This window comes from Alternaria ethzedia, assembly GCF_023757985.1.
Source record: "Alternaria ethzedia strain BMP 0044 chromosome Unknown scaffold_7, whole genome shotgun sequence".
Classification (NCBI taxonomy): Eukaryota; Fungi; Ascomycota; class Dothideomycetes; order Pleosporales; family Pleosporaceae; genus Alternaria; species Alternaria ethzedia.
In genome coordinates this window covers 501,872-526,208 of record NW_026056200.1, presented here as the reverse complement: position 1 = coordinate 526,208, position 24,337 = coordinate 501,872, and the positions used below count along the sequence as shown (strand labels likewise).

General features: G+C 53.3%; 9 protein-coding genes across 9 annotated transcripts; 4 read left to right on the top strand and 5 right to left on the bottom strand.

Moving 5' to 3' along the window:
- Positions 1-916: 916 nt before the first annotated feature.
- Positions 917-3,098, bottom strand: J4E87_003979 (uncharacterized protein; the record flags this gene model as incomplete). The annotated part of the gene is made up of 3 exons (XM_049375603.1): positions 917-1,809; positions 1,859-2,730; positions 2,782-3,098. 3 exons carry the CDS (start codon positions 3,096-3,098, stop codon positions 917-919), a joined length of 2,082 nt encoding a protein of 693 aa, XP_049234588.1.
- An 880-nt stretch (positions 3,099-3,978) lies between these two features.
- Positions 3,979-6,278, bottom strand: J4E87_003978 (uncharacterized protein; the record flags this gene model as incomplete). The annotated part of the gene is made up of 7 exons (XM_049375602.1): positions 3,979-4,052; positions 4,220-4,581; positions 4,634-4,670; positions 4,887-4,932; positions 4,996-5,315; positions 5,368-5,673; positions 6,104-6,278. 7 exons carry the CDS (start codon positions 6,276-6,278, stop codon positions 3,979-3,981), a joined length of 1,320 nt encoding a protein of 439 aa, XP_049234587.1.
- A 2,177-nt stretch (positions 6,279-8,455) lies between these two features.
- On the top strand, positions 8,456-9,868 carry J4E87_003977 (uncharacterized protein; the record flags this gene model as incomplete). The annotated part of the gene is made up of 1 exon (XM_049375601.1): positions 8,456-9,868. The coding sequence occupies one exon, from the start codon at positions 8,456-8,458 to the stop codon at positions 9,866-9,868; it is 1,413 nt and encodes a 470-aa protein (XP_049234586.1).
- A 382-nt stretch (positions 9,869-10,250) lies between these two features.
- On the bottom strand, positions 10,251-14,239 carry J4E87_003976 (uncharacterized protein; the record flags this gene model as incomplete). Its single annotated transcript, XM_049375600.1, has 5 exons — positions 10,251-11,902; positions 11,949-12,492; positions 12,559-13,042; positions 13,330-14,179; positions 14,230-14,239. 5 exons carry the CDS (start codon positions 14,237-14,239, stop codon positions 10,251-10,253), a joined length of 3,540 nt encoding a protein of 1,179 aa, XP_049234585.1.
- A 344-nt stretch (positions 14,240-14,583) lies between these two features.
- On the top strand, positions 14,584-15,469 carry J4E87_003975 (uncharacterized protein; the record flags this gene model as incomplete). Its single annotated transcript, XM_049375599.1, has 4 exons — positions 14,584-14,899; positions 14,957-15,076; positions 15,125-15,328; positions 15,378-15,469. The coding sequence occupies 4 exons, from the start codon at positions 14,584-14,586 to the stop codon at positions 15,467-15,469; spliced, it is 732 nt and encodes a 243-aa protein (XP_049234584.1).
- A 789-nt stretch (positions 15,470-16,258) lies between these two features.
- On the top strand, positions 16,259-17,417 carry J4E87_003974 (uncharacterized protein; the record flags this gene model as incomplete). Its single annotated transcript, XM_049375598.1, has 4 exons — positions 16,259-16,316; positions 16,368-16,528; positions 16,593-17,159; positions 17,220-17,417. 4 exons carry the CDS (start codon positions 16,259-16,261, stop codon positions 17,415-17,417), a joined length of 984 nt encoding a protein of 327 aa, XP_049234583.1.
- A 427-nt stretch (positions 17,418-17,844) lies between these two features.
- On the bottom strand, positions 17,845-18,938 carry J4E87_003973 (uncharacterized protein; the record flags this gene model as incomplete). Its single annotated transcript, XM_049375597.1, has 2 exons — positions 17,845-17,998; positions 18,052-18,938. The coding sequence occupies 2 exons, from the start codon at positions 18,936-18,938 to the stop codon at positions 17,845-17,847; spliced, it is 1,041 nt and encodes a 346-aa protein (XP_049234582.1).
- Positions 18,939-20,374: 1,436 nt separating this feature from the next.
- Positions 20,375-22,960, bottom strand: J4E87_003972 (uncharacterized protein; the record flags this gene model as incomplete). The annotated part of the gene is made up of 3 exons (XM_049375596.1): positions 20,375-21,401; positions 21,453-22,453; positions 22,889-22,960. The coding sequence occupies 3 exons, from the start codon at positions 22,958-22,960 to the stop codon at positions 20,375-20,377; spliced, it is 2,100 nt and encodes a 699-aa protein (XP_049234581.1).
- A 565-nt stretch (positions 22,961-23,525) lies between these two features.
- Positions 23,526-24,158, top strand: J4E87_003971 (uncharacterized protein; the record flags this gene model as incomplete). Its single annotated transcript, XM_049375595.1, has 1 exon — positions 23,526-24,158. The coding sequence occupies one exon, from the start codon at positions 23,526-23,528 to the stop codon at positions 24,156-24,158; it is 633 nt and encodes a 210-aa protein (XP_049234580.1).
- Positions 24,159-24,337: the final 179 nt, after the last annotated feature.

The window sequence follows — 24,337 nt, the reverse complement described above, 5'->3', positions numbered from 1 at the left end:
ACTATTTCAAAATGAAGTTCTCCGCTGTCATCGCTACTATCGTCTCCATGGCCGCTTTCGCCATGGCTGCACCTGTCGCCAACGAGGGTATGTTTTCTTTCTAAAATGATGACCAGAAGCAACGACTGACAGGACGAATAGAAGTTGCCGCCCGTCAGAACCACGGCATGTGTGTTAAGGGCACCACCGCCGGTGTTGAGCAGATCGAGGGCTGCTAGAAAGTTTATACCCATGAGAGGATGTAGAAGACGGAGGAGCAAGATTACCACGAGTTGTGACTGGAGGAGAAGGAATCGGAGGATACAATGGTCATCGCAGAACGGCGGTGCCGACACGATATAGAAGCGTCCGTTCTGGGTGCGTTCAAGTAATACAAGACAATTGACAAAGCATCACGGTGTGATGGGCTTGAATCACTCTCCACGTTCAATGGTTTCTTTCTCACTCATTAGACGTAATGGCACTCGCCTTTGTAGTGCTACGGACTTCCTATCCAGCATGTGGCAATGATACACCACCTATGCGTTCTAGAACCGTTAGTTCCTCAGTAGCCTCGCGTAGACCTAGCGGAGAAGCCACTACCAGTGGGGTTTCATCTAGACCGAAGAACTAGACCTTTCGGATCCGCTCTCGCGCTCACATATGGAGTGTAGATACGATACTAGATGTAGGCGATGTTTCTGCCTGAGCAGCGCTGATAGTAAACTCCACAACAGCAAAGGAACTCGAACACTACCCCTCACTCCAGAAGTACAGATTGTGAAGAAGATGAAAAATGCGTAATTAGTTAAGTCCAACATGACCACATCGCTACATAGGTATATAAACGCTTGAACGCTTCCAATAAGAAAAAAAATGCAAGGTGAAAATGCCAGCAATATGCTAGTCAGGCACTATGCAACACCATTACTTCCTCCTAGGGGTATGCACTCTCGCTCTGCTGCTTCTTCTCCTTCTCCTTCTCCGCATTCTTCCCCGGTCTGAAAGCATCCAGACTGATCCTCCTTCTTTCCCTGTCCCTGCCCTCATCTGCACCGCTAGATTCGGCCTCGCTTTCCTTCTCCTTTTCCTTCTGCTTCTTCTTTTCCACTTCTTTGATGGCTTCTCCAGTCAATTCTTGCCTGTTCATGCGTTCTACGACGTCCTTCTTCCTCGTCCTCTTGTCGCCCAGCCAAATCAATAGACCGGCTGTAGCATTGCAGGCGATAGAGCAACACAGGATGACGGTTGTGATGGCAAAGGGACGAACCTTGTAGTAGATACCCCAGGTGCAAGCGCCGAGGGAGATCTGGAGTAGAGAGTGGCAGTCTAGAAGTACGACAATGGCGACAAGGAAGCGGAGAGGGAAGGCGTAATGAGTCTCTGTCTCGTGAGGCTTGTAAAAGGAGTGCGATTTGCAGAATTTGGCTTGATGGTGTTCGAGCTTCTCTTGCTGCTTTGGTGTCAACACGGTGAATTCCCACTGCTTCTCGGGGTCGGCTGGGTCTATAGCGCGTGGTCCAGATACAGGAGCGTGTTCGGCAGGGAGGTCATTGTGATCGGTGAGGTCAGGAAGCATGTCCTTCTTACGACGAGACCATGTGAAATGGTGGTAGTGAGCGATGTAGATCATGTGGTATGTGTCGACACAGCGGAAGGGTGCTAGGCCGTCTCCTACAACAGCGAAGAGAGCAACAAGGACACTGTCGATGACATGGACGACGTAGATCTGCTGTCCACCAACATTGGCCCAGCCGATGAGGAAGAGCACCCAGGCCAAGCCGAACGCGGTGATGAGGAAGGCGTAGAGGGTGACTAGGAAGCCAAGTGCTGTGTATTGTCAGTAACAGCTGAGAAATATAGTGGTACAGATACTTACGTCTCCTGACATACATGCCGAATCCCTTGAGCGAGCGCTTCATCTTGGAGCGTCTTGAGTGGAGCATGTGCCGTACGTGGTCGTTCACCTCTTTCTTGTCTTCAACGCTCCACCCAGACAAGTCAGTATCCTCAGGAAGAACGGCGAAGCGCGACTCAGTAAGCTGCGAATCTATCGTCATCATGGTGGCCGTCGTGGTCTCAGTCGCCGAGCGCTGGAATCTGGGAGCCGCCTGGGCCGCCTGAGCTTCTGCCTCCGCCTCCGCCTGAGCAGCACGAGCGGGCTCCAGTATGCGCTCGATCGCCTCCAGACTGTCGGTCTCGCTCTTCCGTCGCTTTAGGTTGTAAGTGGGCCGGCGGTTCAGCCATGGCAGGTTCGGAATGAAGAGCGAGTTTTGCATATTCGTCAAGGAAGTAAGTGTCGCAACTTCGGGGTCGATGGTATCGAGGACATCGACCATGCCTGAGGTGTAGTTGGACGACATGCCGTCTTCCGCTACAGGAGCAGGAGCATGAGCGCTTGTCGTCGGCGACTTCTCCTCTTCCTTGGTACCCCAAAAGGGTATCCTGGTCTGTATCGCGCTCTTGACCTTCCGTAGTCGACTTCTGTCCGGCTCTGGATTGTTGAGGGTACTCTGGCTCCCGTTGGCGGAGGAGAAATGTCCCAGCTCTTGCTCCTCGTCCAGCGCGGGCAAGGGCGTGCTCGCTCTTATTATAGAACCCTGTGGTTGCTGTGCGGATTGTCTTAGGGCGTTGGATGAGGGCATACGCCGTATGCCGATACTGGCTTGGCGGCCGACTTGCGGTCGTCGTGGGTATTGCTGGGGTTTGGTCGGCGCGGAGCTGCTTCTTGCTCGTTGCGCGGCAAGAGTACTTGACAAAGGTCAGCATCGCACTCTCCTCATTTGCGTGCTTAGAGCATACCTGTACGTGACATGCGACGAGGGATCGGTTGCCCTGGTGGGCTTGGGGACATGTTGGCCAGCATCGATGGATGACTCTAACGAGGTAGGCGGCTCGATGACAGGTTGTTGTGTTGGTTGGTCCGCGGCTGCTCCAAAGTCCTGCGCATTCGTCCCAGGTTCGGCGCTCTGAATTCCTTCCTTAACAGCATGCGTGCTGGAGTTATCGTGGGGTGCCTGAGACTGTTGTGGAGGCAGCTCGCCCGTGCCGGAGCCTGAAGATGTCGCGCCGGCACCTCTGGCGCGCGCGATACGCGTCTTCAACCTCTGTAAATCCATAGCGGCCACGGAATTGAGGATGGGGAACGCAAACCCCAGGGCAATTCCCGATAAACATGTCTTTATGACTTGGAAACGGCCGTGGCCCAATGCAGTCTGGCGGCTGAGGATTGGCTTTTACAAGCCTGGAATTTTGTCTTGGGGGACGTCATATTGCGCCGTAACCACTACCACCCCCTTTCCCCCAAGACGACTCACTCGCATCGCACGCGCGACTAACGCTCGCGGGGACGGTCCACTAACGCCAGTCAGTGTTTGGACTACAGAGGTTAACGAGCAATCGTAAGGATCTCACGAAACGTACAGCATGTAGGGCGAGGCCGTTAGGGAGACATGCTCCAGGGAGCGACCTCGACTCCCCAGATCTGAAACTCCGGTTGGCACCCTTGCAATGATCGTTTTCGCTTACAGAAAACCGGATCCTGGATGTCACATGCACACTGACGCTATGTCTCGCGAGTCGTGTACGTGTTCTGGCCGTAGCAACTACGAAATATTAATTGTTTTCGAGCATTGATACCGTTCTCATGCTCAACTGTATTGATCTTAGAGGTTGCGGGATGATGCAGGGTCCTTTTAGTAGCACTGGTAGCTAGTGGCGGCGGGTACCTGACTTAGCGTATCTTCACGTTCCGCCCAGTACCGCTGGTTTGACGCTTGTCGTCTCATCTCAAGTCGCTATGGCTGGTATACTGACATTCTGCTCAGAGCCTTGAACACTCCTGCAGCATGATTGTGAAGATCATACTCTATCTGCCCTTGACAAGTCGAGAACTTTGGTTGAAGTGTTGCTTTTTCACATTCCTTCTAACATCTATGACGACATCCATGCCTCCATGGACCTCAAAGACTGAGAGGGGTTGATCACCACCCTAAGCGCTTATGAATCGTCTTCGAGGTATTTGTCCAAATGATACAACAACGGTCTGTCTTTACCCTTCTGCGCAGCCTTCGCTAGCTCACGCAAGAACCGTTTTGGCAAATCATAGCGCTGGAGTAAACTATGGCCTCCGAAACCGCACCAACTATGGACAAGTAGCTCCCTCATTAGATCCCCAGCTACTGTACCATTGTAGATAATCTTTATACACTCTGGGCCAGGGCTTTTGTGAGCAACGTACCCATAAGATTCACGGTAGGAGATCTGCTCATACAGTGCGTTGCCAGATTACGGGTGTGTACATCGAGCAGCAATTCAGCTATCACGTATACGTGACATATGCTCTCAAGAATTTCTGAGCCATCCGTGAGCGAGATGCGACCTGTATAGACGGTTTCCAAGTAGTGCTCAACATCTTCTAATCTCAACTCAGGGTCAACATCGTAGAGATTAATGGTCTTCGCGTCAGAGTTGTTCCATCTGCCACTAAGCGCGTTGGCGGAAAATTTCGATCGCGATGTTATGATGGACTGGTGAACAAACAGTTCTGAACGCTGAGATTCGGGCCCAACGAGAACTTTGATGAGAGGTGAGGAGATGAATCTGGGATCCTGTCAGTAGTGGTATAAATTGAATGGCTGTTAGGACTTATTACCCGTCGACACCTAGTCTTAGTACTTTGACGGGCGTGTCTGAAGATATGGGTGAAGATGTGTCTGAAGATGTGTCTGAAGCTCTCTGTGATTCCGTTGACATGGTGTTCGTAGAAAGGCAGCAAGGTCGTTAAGTCAGGTGGAAAGCTCTTTCGTAAGGAAAAGAGGAAGATGAGAACAATTATCAAAGTTGGAGTTAGATAGCGTTTTCTTTGCGACATCTAGCTTGACAAACTCCTCGATCCGCTCACTAACCACTCGGCGGCTTGACCACTTGAGGTACGATCTCAACCCAGTAACCCTAAAAGCTGTTAGCATGCCATTTCTCTCATACGTTTCTTTTCACTGGTTGGCGTCTACTTACATCAGGATCCTTAACGAAAGCCAGTTGTTTGAAGACATGCTTGTAGCCGTCTTGTACTGTTCCGTGCTTTCCTTCCACAGCCTCCGCGGGTAAACCCATCTGCTCTTCTTTCGCCTCATCCAGCGGCTTGATGACCTCGTAGCCAAAGCTTTTGATCCTTTCCAGTGCTTCAGGGACATCTGGCACTGTGAATCCAATGTGACCGAAGCCGATTCCCGCCGGATTAGAGTAGTCATTGCCAGAAGTATACGACGTAGCCGCGTCGGCAGGAATGTAATACAATTCCAGCAAGCCTTTTGAGGTACCGAGGGTGGACATACCTGTAACCATTTCAGTATTCTGTCGGAGTTATGGGTAAATGTGTGTACCTACCACTATCTCGTGGTCCTAGGTAGTAAATGGTAAATGGACCAGCATTGAAGATGAAGACAACGTGCATGCCCAGGCAGTCACAGTAGAACTTCAAACTCTTCTCCGGGTCTTTGATACGGGTCATGAGATGATTAAGGCGGTACTCGGCAGTTGATGGTGAGCTCGGCCGTGGAGGAGGAACGATGTGCTTGCCGACCTCGTATGGTCCCTGTGGATAGTTTTCGTTAGAAGACGCCATGACTGTGCTGTCACAGATACCCTCGTCCAGAGCTTGCGTTTCTTGTGCAACCTCTCCGGCATTCACAACTACTTATATGTCATTATAGCTTACTAGTCTTAGTAGCCACATGTGGGGCATGTGGGGTAAGTTTGCGGCCTTGAAACCCTAAGAACATATGTTGGTTGGGTAGTGTGCTTCGTCTTTGAATGTTGCATACTCGGCATGCAGCGCGCCTAAAGAATATGTAGATCTTCTTCTTGGGAGAAGGGTGGCGCTTTCAGCTACACCCAAAGTATGCGTCACACTAGATAGTGGCGTTGATGAAAAGGAAGAACACACATATGTGATTGGGAATCTTTTCAGCTGAGCATTCTTCTCGATAAGCTCATCATCCCAGAATGATATCTCGGCGACTACCGGGAAAGCACAGGCGAGGATGTAGCTCAGTTCTTTCGCCGGAATCTACGCTGCGGACAGACATGACCCCTATGCGCTCTTTCATCCCATCTCTAGTACGCGTAACCAGGACGTAGTCTTTGCATATGACTACACCCTCGAATAGGTGGTTGCAGAGCGAGTAATGCAATTCCTCGTCGACATCACTCGTGACATCCAATAGCCATTCATGATCCTCGAAACTGCGCTCGCCAGAGCCGGAGATCATCTCGATAGTACCGCGTGCTGCGTACATTGCGTCTTTGTATGTGCTGGTTGGACGATCAAAAATGTGTGAATGCCGACGCCGTTTCGTTGGGATGTATGCGAACCGAAGGTAGAGAACATCAGCAACTATGCGCAACTGATAAGTGTAATCGAGCGCCAGATTACCGTCATTCTCGAAAGCCGTCTTCACCAATTCTTCCGTCAGAGGTTCATCTGTCCCATCGAACTTGATGACATGGAGTTCCACTGGCAGAATATTGTCCCAGGTCAACGGAGATGTGCATGGCCACAGAACAGGAGCAATCCAGCCCGCCCAGGACCAGCTAGGAAAGCCTTCTCGCCGGATAATCTTCGTGGATGTTTCCGGATTGACGACCCAGCATAGTTCCCGGCAAAACGCAGCATTGAGCTGATGTTTCACATCATCCAACTGAACACCATAAGCCCAAAGATGGGACCACATCCTAGACCTGGATTGGATCTCTGTACAAGCAGTCATGGTATACGGTATGCCCCAATACTGATGACACGGGTTGTCTTGCGTGGAGAACGACTGGAAGAGACCACGCATTGCGTTTAGAACGTCCGATTGATAGCTCAATGCTCGTTTCGTATAGCGCACGATATGCTCGCGGAAAGGATCGTCCCAAGTGCTTCGCATACAGGTACTGCTCTGCCCGCTGATCAACTCTGCTGAGCCAGATGAGTTTTCCGTGGTCACTGATTCGAAACAGCTCATTGCGTTACACTCGAAGATAACCTGCTCCTCAGTGAAGATGAGCTGCAGGCGTGAGTAAAACTCCTCTTGATACGTCCTGCACGGTAAGAGTTCATGGTCAGTACTGATGAACACGTATAGACAAGGTAACTCACCAAGCTCTTTGGGACCAAGGTGATTCGCGAATGGGTGTTTTGAAGTCGTCTAGCCCTGCTACCCATGTCGTGCCATTCAATTGAATGGAAGGAGGCGTAGTCCGACTTCGACCACCAACACCGGGTAGTCCATGATCCGAGTGATCACCAGCTGCAGCAACGATAGTCACTGCTGCCGTAGAATAGATCAAAGCCATCATGGATAGCTGGCTTTGTAGTTGATGCGGATCCGACTGCTGGTCGAAACAATATCTTGGTGGTCATAGTCAGCATATGTCCAACATGTTTTTCTGTCGTGAATCCTACGCACTTATCGCACCACAGATATCGGTAGCCAAGCTTAAGGGTGACCTGCATTGCATCCTTGATCGTTTCTGGCAGGTTCAAAAAGCTCTCCGTAGCAGTACCACAGCTAAGGACACTATCGTGTTTATTGGAAGCTGACGGTTTACCCCAAACGTAGCTAAGTGCAACATACTCCGCACCCGGAAGTGCCACGATTATCCTGGATGACCTGCAGTCGATGACTTTGAGTGCAGTTCTTCCTGGAGCCCACAGCTGAGAAGTCTTGCCTTGATGGGAACATGCATCTCCATGGTAGGTCTTACAGTGCGTAATCCACTTTCGTAGCAAAGGATAGTCGATGAGATTTTTCGGTAGTGTACGGAATCGCAGGTTCTCATGTCCGGACTCTGGGAGAATGAAGCGGGAGACAGTGGAATCCTCTGATTGGACGTAGTAGTTCCGGAATGAGAGATCGCGAGGTCCTCCAACTGTTGACGGTCCTTGATAGTCCAAGAGCCAAAAACGGGCTGATTCCCTGACCGTAGATGACGAACACTTTCCATGTAGTATAGCAGCAAAAAATAGACACAGCGGGCACTCGGAACCGTTCCTGACAGCTAGCCTCTCATTGCACACCCCGACTGGGACAGTAAGGCGAGATGCCAAATTTCTGCATTGCATGCAAAGAGGAGTTCTCGACCCCCTTGGAAGGTCGGTGTCGCGTGCAGAGGCAATAGCGTTCATGATGTTGGTGTTTCGGCAGAGGCGGCGTAATATCTACGACGTCTAGAATAGGGAAACGCGCCCTTATTATGTCGAAAGTCCATAGCGATTCTCATGCTATCTGCTGCATGTATGCGTGGCATTGCTGCTTGAAGTGTGGTGGGGTAGGAGGCTCAGTCCCGCGCGTGAACATCGAAGAAGCCCCGAGGCAAGGCCATCAGAACGCGCTAGCTAGCAGCGCCCCGCGTACAAGGGTCCAGCGGCAGTCCAAAGTTTCGAGAAGGAACATTTGCGCCGCCTCAACACCACCACATTACCGTCAACATGGAGTTCCAAAGAGGAGAGCGCGTAAACTTGAACTTCGATACCGGCGCAGTCGAGAAACTGGACCAGGAAGAACAGCATGAGCTCCCCATGCCATCATTCCCCACTTTCGTGGGCGACATCCAAGAGCGCGAATCATCACCAGCTAATCCTCCAGTCGCGCCCTCGTTCAAGCCGAATGTGAATGGATTCCCCGCGCACAAGAAACGCGTACCGAGAGTATCGGCTTTCAAACAGCAACGCGCCGCAAAGGAACACCAAGTTACCGCGCCACCGAAAGCACCGGCAACGACGCAGGATGCGCCTAAGCCGCGGAGCGCATTCGGTGTGGACAGGGACGAGGAGAGAAGGGCAATAGACGAGGAGAACAGGCAGACGCTGGCAGCCATGTCAGACGCGGAGATTGAGCAAGAGCGACAAGAACTCATGTCAAGTCTCAACCCAGCATTGCTGCAGAAGCTGCTGATGCGGTCCAACATTGACCAAGGGAGCAACGAGCAGGACTTTGACACAGAGCCGCCAGCACCAGCAGCCAATGTTGTCCCGCCGACCGACGAAGCCAAGCTCGACCCTCAGCCAAAGACCCCAAGCACGAAGAAAGTCTCCTTCGCGGCACCAGAACCCGAAAACGAAGCGCCGTCACAGCCAGCCTCGACCTCAATACCCACCGCGCAACCCCCGTCAGACGACAACACCACATCGACAGCCATGCCCGATACGAACGACTCAATACACTTCCCACAACCCCCACAACCACCCGATCTCGACCCAAACGACCCTTCATTCCTGAAGAACCTTCACGAGAAATACTTTCCCACGCTACCCTATGACCCCTCCTCGCTATCATGGATGTCGCCCATCGACCCATCAGACACAAAGTCGCCCTACCACCCCTCGCAAACCGCCCTCAACCCTGCCGAGCTCCGCTTCGATTTCTCAGGCAACCTATTAGCACCCAGCGTCGCGCGATCGATACCAACCGACCTAGGCCTGCACCACCATGCCGAAGCTCCCGAGGCAGCAGGCTACACGATTCCCGAACTCGCAGTTACAGCGCGGAGTAAAGTGGCTAGTCAACGGTGCATCGCATACCAAACACTGGGCCGGATCCTATACAGATTAGGGAGAGGAGAATTCGGGGTTGAGAGCACGGAACAAACGACCGATGGACCGGCTAAGGTAGCCAAGAACCCAGAGGTGGAGGAAGACGAGGATGGAGAGGAGTGGGTGGAAGAGGATGTTGGCAGTGCCATTGCAGGCGGACTTTGGCAGTGCGTTGAAGAAGGGCGGGTGATTGAGACGTTGACGGAAGAGGCGAATAAGGAGAGGGGTCATCTGACTGCACGCACGTTTGCTCAGGAGGCGCTGTGGAATTGGCGTAGGGGCGGTGGGAGGAAGAGACAGGCTGTGTGAGCTTCACAATTCAAGTAAGACGACGGATGTATCACATAGATGTATGATATCACGAGGATTCCCCATATGAGTTCGAACTCATCGTTATGCATTACCCGTATTCTATTCATGCCCCATTACCGATACCAAGATGCTTGTCAGCACGACTCATCGGTATCACAGCATACGCTCAACGTAGCTCAAGTCGGCTCGCACATCGCGGGCCCACATCCGGTTGATCGGTCTGTCCAAAGCCTTCATAGTTTTTGCCCCTCTTGGGCGGAGACTCCAATCGAACCCCCTTTCTCTTTGCCGGAGGAGTAATGCTAATAGAAGAGTCTAATCAGCAACCGGTAACTTGGAAAGAGGAAGATAGGAGCAGGGGCTCAGAATAGAAGAGAGCTTACTCCTTCTCCACTCCGTCGATGACCGGCACATCCTTCAAGTCTACCGGCTCCAACGCGGGCATCTCATCGTTAGAATCGTCGTCGAAAGTAACATCCTTCATCTCAATATCCTTCTGGGTATCCTCCTCGGTCTTCTCAGGCTGGCGGCACACGGCCTCGGTATAGTCGTCCACAAGATCGGCTCTTATGTACACGACACCTGTGCTGACCTTCGGGCGGTGTACCTCCTCCTTGTCGAGCACTACGCTCTCCTGCTCAACTTGATCTACATTCTCGTCGTTGTAGACTCTCCACTCATCCTTGTGGAAGTCGTAGATGTAAATCCAGTAATGACCACTTCTGACGTCACCGCGGTGGGTAAAGACAGCATGGAGACGGTAGGGCACGGAGTGGCAGTCCTCGAAGACTGTGTCGATTTTGGATTCCAGCAATGTTATCTGGTCGTCGATGCCTGAAAGATCGGCAGCGAGATCGGCGGCACGGGTGTGGAGCGTATCAGAGAGTTCAGGAGGCGGAGTCGGGAGGAAGTCCTGGGACGAACTCGGTTGTTCATGCTCTGACTTCTCCGTGGCCAGACTGTTGACAAAGTCGCTCGTTGCCTCTAGACATTCAGGGAGGTTCAAGCCCTCAATACCTGTTGTCTGTAGCTTTGTCCTCTTAGCATCTAGCTCTCGCAACTCTTTCTGTTTTGCCCATTGCGCTTTGCGAAGATCTAGCAGCTGCGCTTCGCTTAGTGTCGGTGTTCTCGCCAAGTAACGATCCATATACATCGTTTTCTCCAGGCCAATGTGCGAGTGGTCGTACACAGGCTTGCCCTCCTTGAACTGTAGCCGCTTCACGTTTATGATCTGGATGGGCGCAGCCTTTTCAACGTAATCGTATCGCATACCGCCACCATCCGCTATCTCACCCAAACCGAAGTCTTCGTCCAGGGTGGCATAGAGTGAGCGGTCTCGTTGTCCAGTGGCGACAAGAAAATGGTCTCGAAGCTCTTGAACCTTCTGCACGCCGTCTGACTTTTCCATTACTGTGGTGACGTCGCCGAAGAACAGGTTCTTGATGGCGTCTCCTTGCTCACCTTCGCGCAGAATGCTGTCACCTGTTATGGCACAGGAAATGAGATCAAATATGTTCGACATGACTTCGGCTGCATCCTGTTGTCGAGCGCTCTCCTCAATCCTACCAATTCTCGAAATCGATTGGACAGCAGGCTTGATGGCCGGTTTAGGGTCTGCCCGTGGTGGGATTGGCGGAGGCCGTGTTGGTGGGGCAGGCACATCGCCCTCGCTCTTGCCTGCTGCAACGTCGTCGTTCATGACAGAATCAGCAGGTGTAATCGGCGCCGCATCAGCATTCTCCATGACCGAGTCTGTAGGATTTGTGTTGTCGCCAGTCACGGCTGAGCCGGCTAGAGCTTCTGCAGGAGCGGACTGCATCACAGCAGGTGGAAGCATCGGTCCACTAACTGCAGCTCCATCAATCGTGCCCAAGCCTGCGCCGTCGGTAGTGTTTACTGGTGGTGACTCCACTGGATCCGCGGGATTGTCTGATTTGCATAGTGCGAGTGAAGCGAGGTCTATGGCAGGCTGTACCGTGTCTGTGGATGCGGTGATCATGCGCTCAAACAAAGTCCGCAACTCCCGGACGACTACGCGAGGTTAGCATCGATCTGAAGTAACGAAAGACATACTGACACTTCTGTGCCGTCAAAACCCTTTCGGCTGTGACCCACATGCGCCCAACTTTCTTGTTTTTCAAGCTTTCTGGAGAGAGATCTTGTAGGTATTTCTCGCAATTAAGAATGAGATCTCTCAAGGGCTTGATGGTGAACAGGAATTGGAGAACGCTGTTGAGATAGCAGGTATTACCGATATTGCGGAGCCCAACCGGCCATGAATCGAGGGGGTATTTGTTCCTTCTGGCTGGGGAGGGGTTGACGTGGTTGTCGCCAAACCTCTGTGACTGGTCGTTCTCGATAAGTTTATACGCTGTCTCCATGCGCGCTCGTTCGCTGGAGCCAACATCGTAGGTGCTGACTAGAGAGCCCAAAACTGCAAGTTCGAGCTTGACGGTCCTGTCTGGTTGCTGGAAAAGGGCGTAGGCTTCACCGAGGTCCATTTCAGGCTCGCTCATTGCCCCGAACTTGGCGAACTGTCGCAGTCGTTCGCTGTTGCGCGCATCTGCTATGATATCCAGGGCTTTCCTTGCGGTTTCTATGCTTGCGGGGCTGTCCTGAGTCTATTTGAGTGTTAGCAATCGTCAGAACAACAAACAAGTCATGTCGGGACCCGACGTGCACGGTACCTTTAGCGAATACATGGTCGGGATGAAATCGTCGGCTACACCAAGCTCAAGATCGAAGAACGCCATTGCCTGCTCGTACGTCTCGATAGAACCAGAAGCCTCTGACCGTATTCTGTCGCTGTCACGCACGTCTCCGAGAACTCGCAGCTGCTTTCGTGCCTCCTCAGCCTGTATAACGCTGACATCGGCTAGCCGCGACCGGAAGCATCCTATGATATGATCGTCGCCTATCACGTTTGCGTGGGTTGGATCAATCCCAAAGTACTGGTAGGCTCGCTCGGTATCGCGTTTGCTAGTGAGACCCTGTGAGGCCAACAAAGCAACCTGCATCTGAAGCATCTCACTTTGGCGACCGGCAGCGAGATCCTGCAAGCATTCGAAGTAGTAGGCCTTGTTCTCGATATCGACAGCGCCTTGTCGAGAGAAGGCGAACAGGATTAAAGCGTCGTCGAAGTCACCAACGGCGCCCAGACTAGCGTAGTAACTACATGTCGTCAGTAAGCAGGAACGTCGGTGAAGGTGAAAGCGGGGCACATACGGGTGATCTTCTTCGTGGTTTGTACTGCGTGTCTCCCGTCCCTTCGCCTTAGCGTCTGTGCAGCTTGTCAGTGGCCACATTGTGTAACAAGCGGGGCGTATATGGACATACAATCCGCGCATGCTAACGCTCTCTCCATATCGACTCGGGACGGTGTGGGATACATGGGCTGGTGTCTGCAGCCCACTCGTTCATTCTCCGGCATGCTAAGTATTAATGTATTCAGCTCGTACCGAGCGTCCTCGATCTTGTTGCGCAGCGTCGATTCGAGAGGAGATGCCGCTTCGTCGGGCCTAGGGAGATACCAGACTTCTACGATGGCATCCTCTTCCTCTTCCTGGCGGTTCTCGAAGCCCAGGCGCCGTAATATCGAGTCGCAGTCCCTACCGAAGGTCTTGAGAAACTTCTTGTTCAACAATGGGATGCGCGCCTTGCCCTTCGCGGGCTTCAACGAATCTTGTAGGTATGTGTTCAGGTAATCGGGAGCATCGACCTTCCGCGCCATGTTTGCGTCTGCCCGGTCGCCGGCGATCTGTTTCGCTGCTTCCCATCGTCTCCTGAGCTGGGCCTGGTCGGTCAAAGTGACAATGTCCTGCTCCGAGAAGCATGGCGGCTTCATGCTAATGCGTACCCTGACTGAGCACTCGGGCGCAGTGCAGCGGAAAGTGTAGGTGCGCGGGCGCAGCTGAGCCTCGATTCCACCGGTGCCACTCGAGTTGTCTTCTCCTTCGTAGAGGAAGTGGTGCAAGGCATAGTCCTCGTTGCCCTTCCCACACGACTTGATCTTGGTGGCATCGGTGCGGTGGTCGACACGCACATCGACATGCCAGCGACACTTGTTGCAGTATGAGGCGACCTTGTATGTGGTATTCGGGGTTGCGTCTTCGCCTGCAACCGGCAACAGCGACTGCTCAGGCTTGGTGAAGAAGATGTGGCGGCAGTTCCTGAAGGGTACGGCGGCGACTGCTGGGGCTTTGCTGTCGTGTTGCGGCGGGGCACTCGTCAACAAGTTCCGACCGGCCCGTTCTTCGTGTCGCGGATCGTATGTGAAGAGGTCCTGGAGTAGCCGCGGCGCCGTCTTGCCTGTGAGTCGTGGTTAGCACACGCTGGTGGGACGAGGGTGGACAAAGTACCAGGCGCCATAGCTGTTGTGTTCGGTGGGGAGCAATAGTGTGGCGTATACTATGGATGACAGAATGGTGGGTTTACTGGCAGCACAACATGCACGGCGAGATGGGTGGAGAAGGGCGAAGACGGGAGAAGTTGCTACTGTGTGATTGAAGCGTTTACAGACAGAGCATCGTGGGCGGCGACCGCCTAGTAGAAGCACTACAGTGCTAGATTCAGGAAGAACAAGACTGCTAGCCCACGTGAAGAGCCCTGACGCATGCAACTACGCACAAGAAAACACAAGACCGCAACAGTACAAGCGGCGAGGCACACGGGCTCGCGGCATTCACTGCGACAGCTCGACGACGCGGCGCGCGATGATGCAGCCAGTGCCCGCCCGCCGCCGCTTGAGCCCTGAGCGCCAAGACGCTTATGGTCTGGCGCATCTTCCCGCTGCCGACTTCAACAACGTCGATAGAGCTCCCAAGACGACACCCACGCCCAATTCGCCCGCCATGGCCGACCAATACGTCACCTACCACCCGCGGGACGCTCTCTCCAATACTGCGAACACGACCCTGCAGACCACGGCTGCCGGCGCCATCATTGCCGGTGTCCAGAACACACTCAGGAAACAGAATGTCGGAGCCATGGGCATCCTCACCCGGTCGGGAGGCATAATCGCGCTATACGGTCCGTAGCAGGTCAATTGCAGGAAAATACATTCGAACGAAGCTAATTGACGTGCAGCCGGTGTGGGAGCCGCCTATCAATTCACACTGGACGCGACCAGTAACCTGCGACAAAAGGATGACTGCTACAGTGAGGCAGTTGCCGGTTTCGTGGCTGGATGCGGTGTCGGTGTTGCCAGTACGCATGCTCAGGACCGATACATACGCCGGTACTAACAGTTCACAGGGCGAAGCCTTCCATTCATGCTCGGTGCCGGAGTATGCTTCTCCACGGTCCTCACTGCCTACCGTTACACTGCTGGAATGCGCGGTATTGGAGACATTCGCGACCAGGTCGATGACGATGGCGAGGTTGAGCGCAGGGAAGAGCTGAAGAAGGTGCGCAGGCGGCCAATGTCCGAGACTCTGCAGCAATTGGGCGAGGGACGAGGTATGTCCAATAAGGGCCAACACACTCTTGCTGAAGCTGACTTCACCAGGAATTTACGGACCCGGATACGAAGAGAGGAGGCGGCAACGACTGTTGGAGAAGTACGGCGTCGACGTCAAGGCAGCGCAAGAAGCCGCTTAGAAGCATTACACATTTCCTTGGAGTCACAACGCAAACACCACACAAACCTGGGCCACATCTGGCTCGTGTATATACCTCAAACAATCGAAGACTTTATCAAGACTCTTCTTCGCCCCCAAGATCAATGCATGGCGTCAGCCCTCTCATCTTAGTCTGCTTCAACGACATCGAACATTCGTCTCTACTATCAGATAACTAACTTGTCAAAGTGCTGAGCTAAGGAAGGACTCTACCATAGTTGCGCGTAAGGATAAAATCCATCTCATCGCTTATGCTGCAGGCCGACTGGTATTGTGCATTGGACAGGGTTCGTGTGCGATGTGCGGAGAGCTTATAGTGATGTTTGGATTCCTCCAGTTCAAGAAATGTATTTCGGATGATAGCCATGCTTCAAAGATCCATACATCTGACAATGCACGAGACGCTATTCGTGAAATGCGGGGTAGCGTGCATCCCACCAGTTCGATGATGTCGCGTCTTTCGACCCTCAATCTGGTTCTACTAGTAATTGGAATCGGTGACACAAAAACCTCTGCATTATCGACCTGTTGCATTGCCAGACTGTCACCTAAGCTCGTAGTTTCTGTACTTCATTGGTCTTCACCATGTTGCGGTTTTTCGCGCGCACCATGCGCGTCTCTTTCAACCCCACTAACCAACCCACCGACGCGTGAACATCCCACCGAAGAACTTCGAGGCTCAACGCATGCCGAAAGACAATAATAGGGCTGGCGAATATTAAACCTCACACCTCAACTACCTTAACGTCGCGACAACACCCGACGCGCAATGGCCGAGTCCAACCTCAAAGAGACCTTCTACCGCCAGTTCAACCAAGATGTCGCAAGTCCGTCTCCCACATATCCACCACAGCATGCGCCTTGACTAACACACTCAGCACTTCGCGCGCAAATCGAAAACCTCTCTTCCGTATCAACATCCGGCGGCGAGCGCAATGAAGCAATAGACAACTGCCTGGCCGGCATAAACCGAGTAGCCCTCGATGTCCAGGACGCCTCGAGCTATCTTCCGGCTTACGATCAACGGACGTACAGCGAGGTGCGTCATATGCCAAAAGAAATGCAGCTTTAATAGGGGATAGGAGGCTGACAAGAAAGTGTAGACGATCAAGCGTTTGAGCGAGAAGCTGTCAGAAGTGAGGAACAGCTTCGATCCACCCAAGAAATTCAGTTTCAAGAACAGAAGAAAGGATATCGCGAAACCAGACACTGCACCTGATACATGGAGCGCGAAACCGTCCTCCACATCGGAACAAACACCGCCATCACAGCAACAACAGCAGCACGACACAACGCAACACGACTCTTCTCCGTCAGCGCTCTCCTGGAAATCCCACGCCCGTATAACCCTCCCTTCATCTCCCCACGAAACAAGTTCACCGACAGTGTCCCGCCTCACCCACTGCATCGTCGATCTCAGCGCCCCAACGAAAGCAAACGCGCCCTTCGCTGCCCTCTACCTCCGCTCCATAAGCTCGTCGCTCATAATAACCGGCCAAGTCGCAGGCGCAATACACATCACCGATGTCTCCAACAGCATCATAGTGACGGCGTGTCGGCAGTTTCGCATGCATGGGAGCAAGAACGTGGATGTATATCTACATAGTACGAGTCGGCCGATCTTTGAGGACTGTGAGGGCCTGAGGTTTGCGCCGTTGCCTAGTGTATATGTTAGTCTTCTCCTGGTACTTGCAGTCTTTGCTGTGTAAACTTCGCTAACGACCGTATAGACGACACCGGAGATCGAACAATCGCCAAATCAGTGGGATCAAATCGACGACTTCAAGTGGTTGAAGGCCGAGCCAAGTCCGCACTTCAGTCTGCTACCTGAAGCCGGGCGCATATCTGAAGACGCGTGGAATGAGAGCATACCCGGGGACGAGAATGAGAGCCCGGATGATACCCTGAAGGCCTTCGGTGTACGGTGACGGAAACCGACCATCAGCATAGCCATGTAACAGGTCTCTCAACCTTGGCGTACACTCTAGCCACTGCGGCTTTCTGGCTTGTTTCAATCATGACAAATTCTGAGAAGACATCACAGTGCAACGAAGATCTTTGTTAATGGCCGAAGTAAAAAGTGTTGTATATTACATGCATGCTGATCTGTTGCGGCCGTGTAACTGGTAGTACATGTGAGGAAAACCCTGTCTGGCTTAAAGAACACTCCCTAAAAAGATCATACCACTTCCCTTGACCTCGTCAGGCCCACATTGTAGGTATGTGGACAGAGTTGGAACGCTCCATGCTAAACGCTATACGCGATGCAAGAATGTCTCACCATGTCGACCTCCTTCAACAACAGCGCATCTCCTTCACGACAGAAAGAGACCGATGAGAGAGCCACGCTTTGGCTTATGCAAAGTGAGCGAAGACGAGAGCAACGACAATAGCCGCGAGGGAACTCTTTCCGGCACCGACGACATGGCCGGTGTTGATGGGCACTTCGATGTAGCTGGGGTAGGGGGCAACAATCGTGCCGTTGATGCCGCCAGATGGGTAGGGATAACTGCAAAGACCGGTCAGTGAATATAGAAAGTATCAAGAATCATTAAGACGTACCCAGATCCAGAGGGACCACCAGAGACACCTGAAGGGACGCTGGTCGGGATAGCTTGCGTATTGGTGTTGGTGTTGGTGTCATTGCCAGGCACGTCTGAAGGCCCTGCCGTGATGTACGAAATGAGAGTCTGTGTCTGATAGCTCGTAATCCTAATAGTGCTATCGATGACCGTGGATACAGGACCTGTTGTGGGCGAGGGGCTTGGGTAACCAGGAGTAGTAGACAATGACGCTGAGTTCGTGCCAGAGGCGGTACCCGAGGATCCTGTGGCGGTAGAAGATGTAGAATCTCCGCCTGTGTATGTCGGAGCAGCTTCGATAGAGCTTCCAGGTGGGGCAAAGTAGTTGCTCGATGAAGGTCCGGCTGAAGGGCTTCCAGAGGGTATAGCAGAGCTGGCACTTGGGTAAGAAGCTGTAAGAGAAGTAGGTACAGCATCCGTGTTGGACTTTGTCAGTGCAGTTGAACTACCTGATGGCACGAGGTATCCACTGGAAGACGGTCCAGCAGGGCGAGATGGGGCAGCCGAGTAGCTCGATGACACTGTTGGTCCACTTGGGTATGGACTTGCGGGCGATGAGACTGTGATGGAAGTCGGTACGGCATCTGTGATAGAGCTTGCTAACCCAGCTGAGCTAGCTGGCGGCACGACATAGCCACTCGACATTGAGCCGGTGGAGGCGGCTCCCGGAGACGTGGGCACATAATCCGTATTGCTGCTCGGTGGCACGGATGAGCCGGACGGTACGTAGCCTGGTGTTGAAGGAGTGGCTGGGTTACCAGAGCTTGGCCCTGACGAGGGGGTACCTATGGACGTAGGAACTGCATCCGTGTTGCTGACAGGTGGAGCTGCTGAGCTAGCTGGGAAAGTAGAGCCTGTGTATGACATGCTGGAGACCGCTGAGCTACCAGGGTTCACGGGACCTGGGTTAGTGGGTGATGAGACCAGGGAGCTGCCCGGAGGTGCGACATATCCATTTGAAGAGCCAATGGAACTAGGCCCAGCTGATGAAGCGGGATATGAATTGCTAATGGCGTTGGTGTTGGTAGATGAAGGAACCACGACGACACTGCTTGCTCCGGTTGAAGGCAATACATCTGTGACGATCGTGACTCCAGTGCTTGGAGATCCTGATGGGAGCACCACACTCACGCTAGGAGGCGTAGCATATGCGCTGGATGGGGAAATACCTGTTGGCAGAGCACTCGTCTGGGGAGCAGAGCCACTGGGATATTCAGAGCCACCTGGGAAGATTTGAGACCCTGAGATGAGGCTGACAGAGATGCCCGCGGAACTGGTGGGGTAGGCGGAGCTAGCAACTGATGAAGGAGCAGCCGTAGTTGGAGGTGGCCCATACCCAGGAGGCGTCGAAGAAAGTAGACAGATCGTGGTTGTTGCAGTGACATAGACAACAGATGTCTCAGCAGTGGTGGTATAGGGAGGGCAGCTCGCAATGTCGGTGCAGATCTCCTGGATCAGGTGGGTTGACGTAACCATAATGACCGTGGAGTGGGTATCGGTGAGGGCACGCTCGACACCTGTTGACGTGTCAGAGTTGTTTGAACAGCCAGATAGCGATTGAGGTAACAATGATACTGAAGGAAATGCGTGAAGTTAACTTACGAGGAGCTGCAAGAGGCTGGACTGCAAGAGCAGTACCCCCGAAGAGGGCGGCAAGCTGAGTGACCTTCATGTCAAGCGTCGAGCTGGCGGCTGTGGTGAGATGAGATTGAAGAGTGCACCAGATGGGCAGAGGTGAGCAAGATGACCAAAGGAGCAGGCCAGTTGCTGACGGAGGGGCGAAAAGGAGTGTGGTAAACGAGTGTAGGAAGCTGGGTGCAGAAGAGAGATGATAAACACTGGGCGATGGGCTTTATCGGGGAGGCACGAGTGCCAAGGGATGGGTGACCGCCGTGAGAAGCTTCGGGGGTGAGATTGGGAAGGTGCTCCCAGGTCATGACAAATTGATTCGGACAGCAAGGGCAACAACACCGGAAGCCACCGAAGCGGATGAGACTACAGCTACGTCATGACAGGTCTATCGCAACCCGTACTACAAGCGCGATTGCGGATAGGGAAGCTGCACTGTTGCATATGAGCGGACCTTCACCCCGATGATGGGTAGGACTGTTGCCAAACGACCAAGTGCTGTTCAAACTCATATGCAAAGACCAGAAGGATCAGATGGAAGATGTAATTAGAAGAATGAGATTCTACATACATGCGGGTATACTGTAGCTTGTCATCTTGATGCTTTTGACCCAAAACGCCCGGATGTGCCAATCCGTGTATGGTCACCCAAAAACCTAGCTCGGTGCCAGACGCTACTGACGTGTCGGCAAATACGCACCACCAGCAAGTACCAGGTTCATTCTAGTGAACTGCACCTTGTACACGGGACTTTCCTTGGTCGGAAATACACTGATCTGGTCTGCCGAGACACCGGTCTCCTTGCTGGCTTTCTTTCCTGTCACTGTGGTTCCACTCGCGCCCTTGGTCGTCATAGCACCGTCCGCCTTCGCAGCCACGCCATCAGCAGCCTTGTCACTGGTCTCTTGGAGCACATCCCAGACACGGACTGTCTTGTCCGCTCCGGCTGAGACGAGAACGCTCGATTCCACACTCCAGGAAAGCGACCAAATACCACCCTTGCCGTGTCCTCGCATGCGCTTCCGCCTTCGTCCAGTCTCAAGAGTCCAGAGAATGATGTTACCTGCATCGTCGGCGGAGGCAAGCGTCCTGCCGTCGGGAGAACATGCTATGGCGGTCACGTTGCCCGTGTGGCCCGTGAAGAGGCGTAGACAGTTACCACCAGCGATGTGCCACATGCGTACTGTGCGGTCGCAAGAACCAGTGAAGATGTAAAGGTTATTGGGATGAAAAGTAACGCAGTCAACGTCATTGTCGTGACCAACATAGATGCGTAGAGGTTCAATGTGATCTGTTGACCACAAGCGTGCGGTGCGATCATTTGAACCAGTAAGGAAGTAGTGTCCATAAGGTCCCCATTGCAGATCCCAGACTGGATTGTCGTGTCCGCGATAGGCTACAAGACATGTATATGTGTCTAGCGACCAAAGTCGGACTGTTTTGTCCTCTGAACATGAAAGAAGGCATTCTGAATTTGTTGGTGGTCCGGATGGGTACGGGTTTGCTGTGGAAGGTGAGAAGGCCACTGCAGTGACTGGACCGGAGTGGCCGACGAGCCGTCTTGAAGACGACGGTTGTGCGTCTGGCGCATCGTTTGGAGAGGTGAGTGGACTGCCGTCCATGGACCAGACCCGTATGTAAGACTCGTTCATGCCGGCCGCGACAAGCTGATTGTCACCAGAGAAGTCAATACAGTTGATGCTATCATTGGGTCAGCTACATTTTCTGAGACAGAATGACGAGTGAACTTACCTGTCGTAGGTGTTATGGAAGGTGTACATGGTGACGCTGACAGCTGGGCCAACGCCGCCTGTTCTGCCTTCCATCTTGTAGCGATCTCGGTGCTCGATGATCTTCTGAACCTCCATGGAGACGTCGCGCGCAAGTGAAGGCGGCAGAGGAACAAACTCCCGCGAGGGTCCGTCTTCTGTTGGCTCCTGTTTTATGCGTTGCTCGAACTCCTCTACTAAGCTTGCTTGTCCCGGTCTTGGCGCGCTTTTAGCATCCTCGTCCTGTAAAGCTGCGCGGACATCTTCCTGCAGATCTGCCTCTTGTGGGTATGCGCCTAGCTGCAGCCTTATACGGGCAGCCTCAGCTTCCGGATCATGGCGCGCAGTGAGGGGATGGCCTGGGGCGTGTCCTGGGATACCTTCGTCTTCTGCTGGAAGCTCGTCTTCGCCATGTCCACTTGCAAGGATTGCTGCTATACTCTTCTCGGCCGTGGCCGTTCGGTCGACGGTCACGATGTTCAGGTGTTCCCGGATCACGTCTATGATTGTCGAACCGCCGTCAAAATGCTTCGACTCGAGGAACTGAATGAGATTGAAGAAGGGCATTGTCGTCAGCGTGATGCGGTATTTGTTGTCGATGTATAGCTTTGCGATGCGGCTCTCCTGCAAATGTGCTTGTAACCGGACCTGGCGAAGTGTTTTGATATCTTCGTCGTGGTCGCGCTCGAAAAGACCCTGATACGTCGCGAAGAAGGTTTCCGCATCCTTGGTGTAGAAGTCGCGCACCATGTCGAGGTACGAGTAGACGAAAACAGGCCACAGCAGCTTCCGCAACTCTGGTCTGTACAAATCCAGGTTGTCTTCGGTGTATTTGCGAAGGAGCTCGAATGCTTTTGTGTATCTCGCGCCGCCCGCTTCGGTGCTTTGCGCTACGAGGGATTGGCCGTTAGTCTGCGGTTCAGACTCTTTTCGAAGCATCGCCTCGGTGCGGACATATCCCTTTTTAGAGAGGTACTCCAGTACCTGCATGAATGTCAGCAACAGCCTTTTAAATCACGATCATCTACATGATGTCAAGCAGCAATCAATGCTTCAAGTGCGCAGTACCGAGGTGTGGCCACCGTTGTTGGTCGCATAACTCTTTCCGTACGCCGATGCGTTCATATTTGGCTGACTTTACGAAGATGGGAGGGTAGGAGGCAGAGCGCGCGAGGAATGCAACAGTCGCAGTATGAGAGTTCTGTCGTGGTAGACGTAGCGAAAAAGTGCGCGCGACTTGAAAACGGGATCGCGCAAGGCAGACGGGAGTGTAAGTCGAGAATACGGCCAAGGACAGCTTTCTTTCACGAAACGCGACGGCCAGAGACCGCGCGGACAATGCGCCTTCACCCGCCGCAATTGTGCAAACCCTGACAATAGCAAACACGACTGCAGTGAGAGAGAAAATGTTGTACCTACAATCTGATTTAAGTTTTGCTGCGATTGCGGCCCCGAGGCACCTGGCGGCGGAGGTCCCCCTTGTGGAGGCATGGCGTTGTGTGGTGGTAAACCTGCGCTGGGCGGTCCATTTCCCACGCTCATTTGCCTCACAGGCCCGGGCCCTTGAGGGGGCCCTGACATGGTTGTGGTGTTGTTCCTTCTCTTCTACGTCGGCAGGGAGCAGCTCCTTCACCTCGAGGCTGGGTGGAGACGGGTCGCAATGTGCATGGAGGGCCGGAAACGTCTCCCGGTGGTCGCTCCTGGGTCGCAAGTGGTATTGGAGCTGTTTTGACGCGTGGCGACTTTGAGTTGATGGGGGTATCGCGTCTGAAGCTTGCCAGGACGTCACCGAGGCTTGCCGTGATGCGGAGTGAAAGTCGGAGGTGAGGTTCGCTGCGCGCGGCCTGCCAAGCATGCGCCGGTGCGCGCCTGCATTGCGGGCCCTGAGCTTCCCCAGCTTCGACTCCAAGACACCAGGCACACAGCACGCAACTGTCGCATTACTTCCTGACAAAAGTGCTGCTGTCGCATACACTTCGACTGCAAATCCGCACGTCTACCGATTGCTCTACCTCACTAATTATCCCTCCTGTCCACACTCGCCAAACACCCCGCCATGTCTACCGAAGCTAACCAACAAATCGCAAACGAGACGGACCAGCAGCAAGCCGGAGACGCGAAAGCATCTGAAGAGCCGAAAACGTACCGGGAAGTCGCCGCCGAACACATCGATACCCTCAACGAGATCAACCACCAAATACCCAAACTGCTTAAGTACTTCGCAACTGCCCTGAGCCAGCTCACCAACGATCCGATCCCCTTCCAACATGACGCCATGCAGTGTACACCGGGTACCCTCGAAGCGCGCAAAGAAGCCTTTCGCATCAATGCCCTCTTCTGCGGAGCATCCTGCGAAGTAATAAGATCAGAGTTGGTCAAGCAATTAAACGCTCTCGAACGCTACAAGGTCATACCGAAGAGCCATCCCAAGTTTACCGTCAATCAGAGACAGGGGCAGGGGCAAGCCCAGAAAGGCAAGGAAAACGAGAGTGAGGTCGTGGATCCGGAGAAGGAAGTCAAGAACGGAGGTTACGGCGAGTTTGACGTTGGTGTATTGAATGCGAGGGCAAGCTCGGGACAGGTTGGGACAGAAGATGTGCTGGACCGTGCGAAAGCGATTCTGGAGGAACTACAGAAGCGGACTGGAGGTGCGGTGGGCGATGAAGAGGACATGGTCATTGATGGGTGAGGAATCGTGGCGTAGGGATGTACGACCATCGAACCAAACAACCAAGCACCAAGCACACGATGCAGCGCGGCCCAGGCAAACCCAGACGATATACCCGACCCTATATGGCGCGCAGCGTACGGAACGGGGACTCTCGGGATATACCTGGAAACTGAACAGCAGTCGCAAGGGGCAGCAAA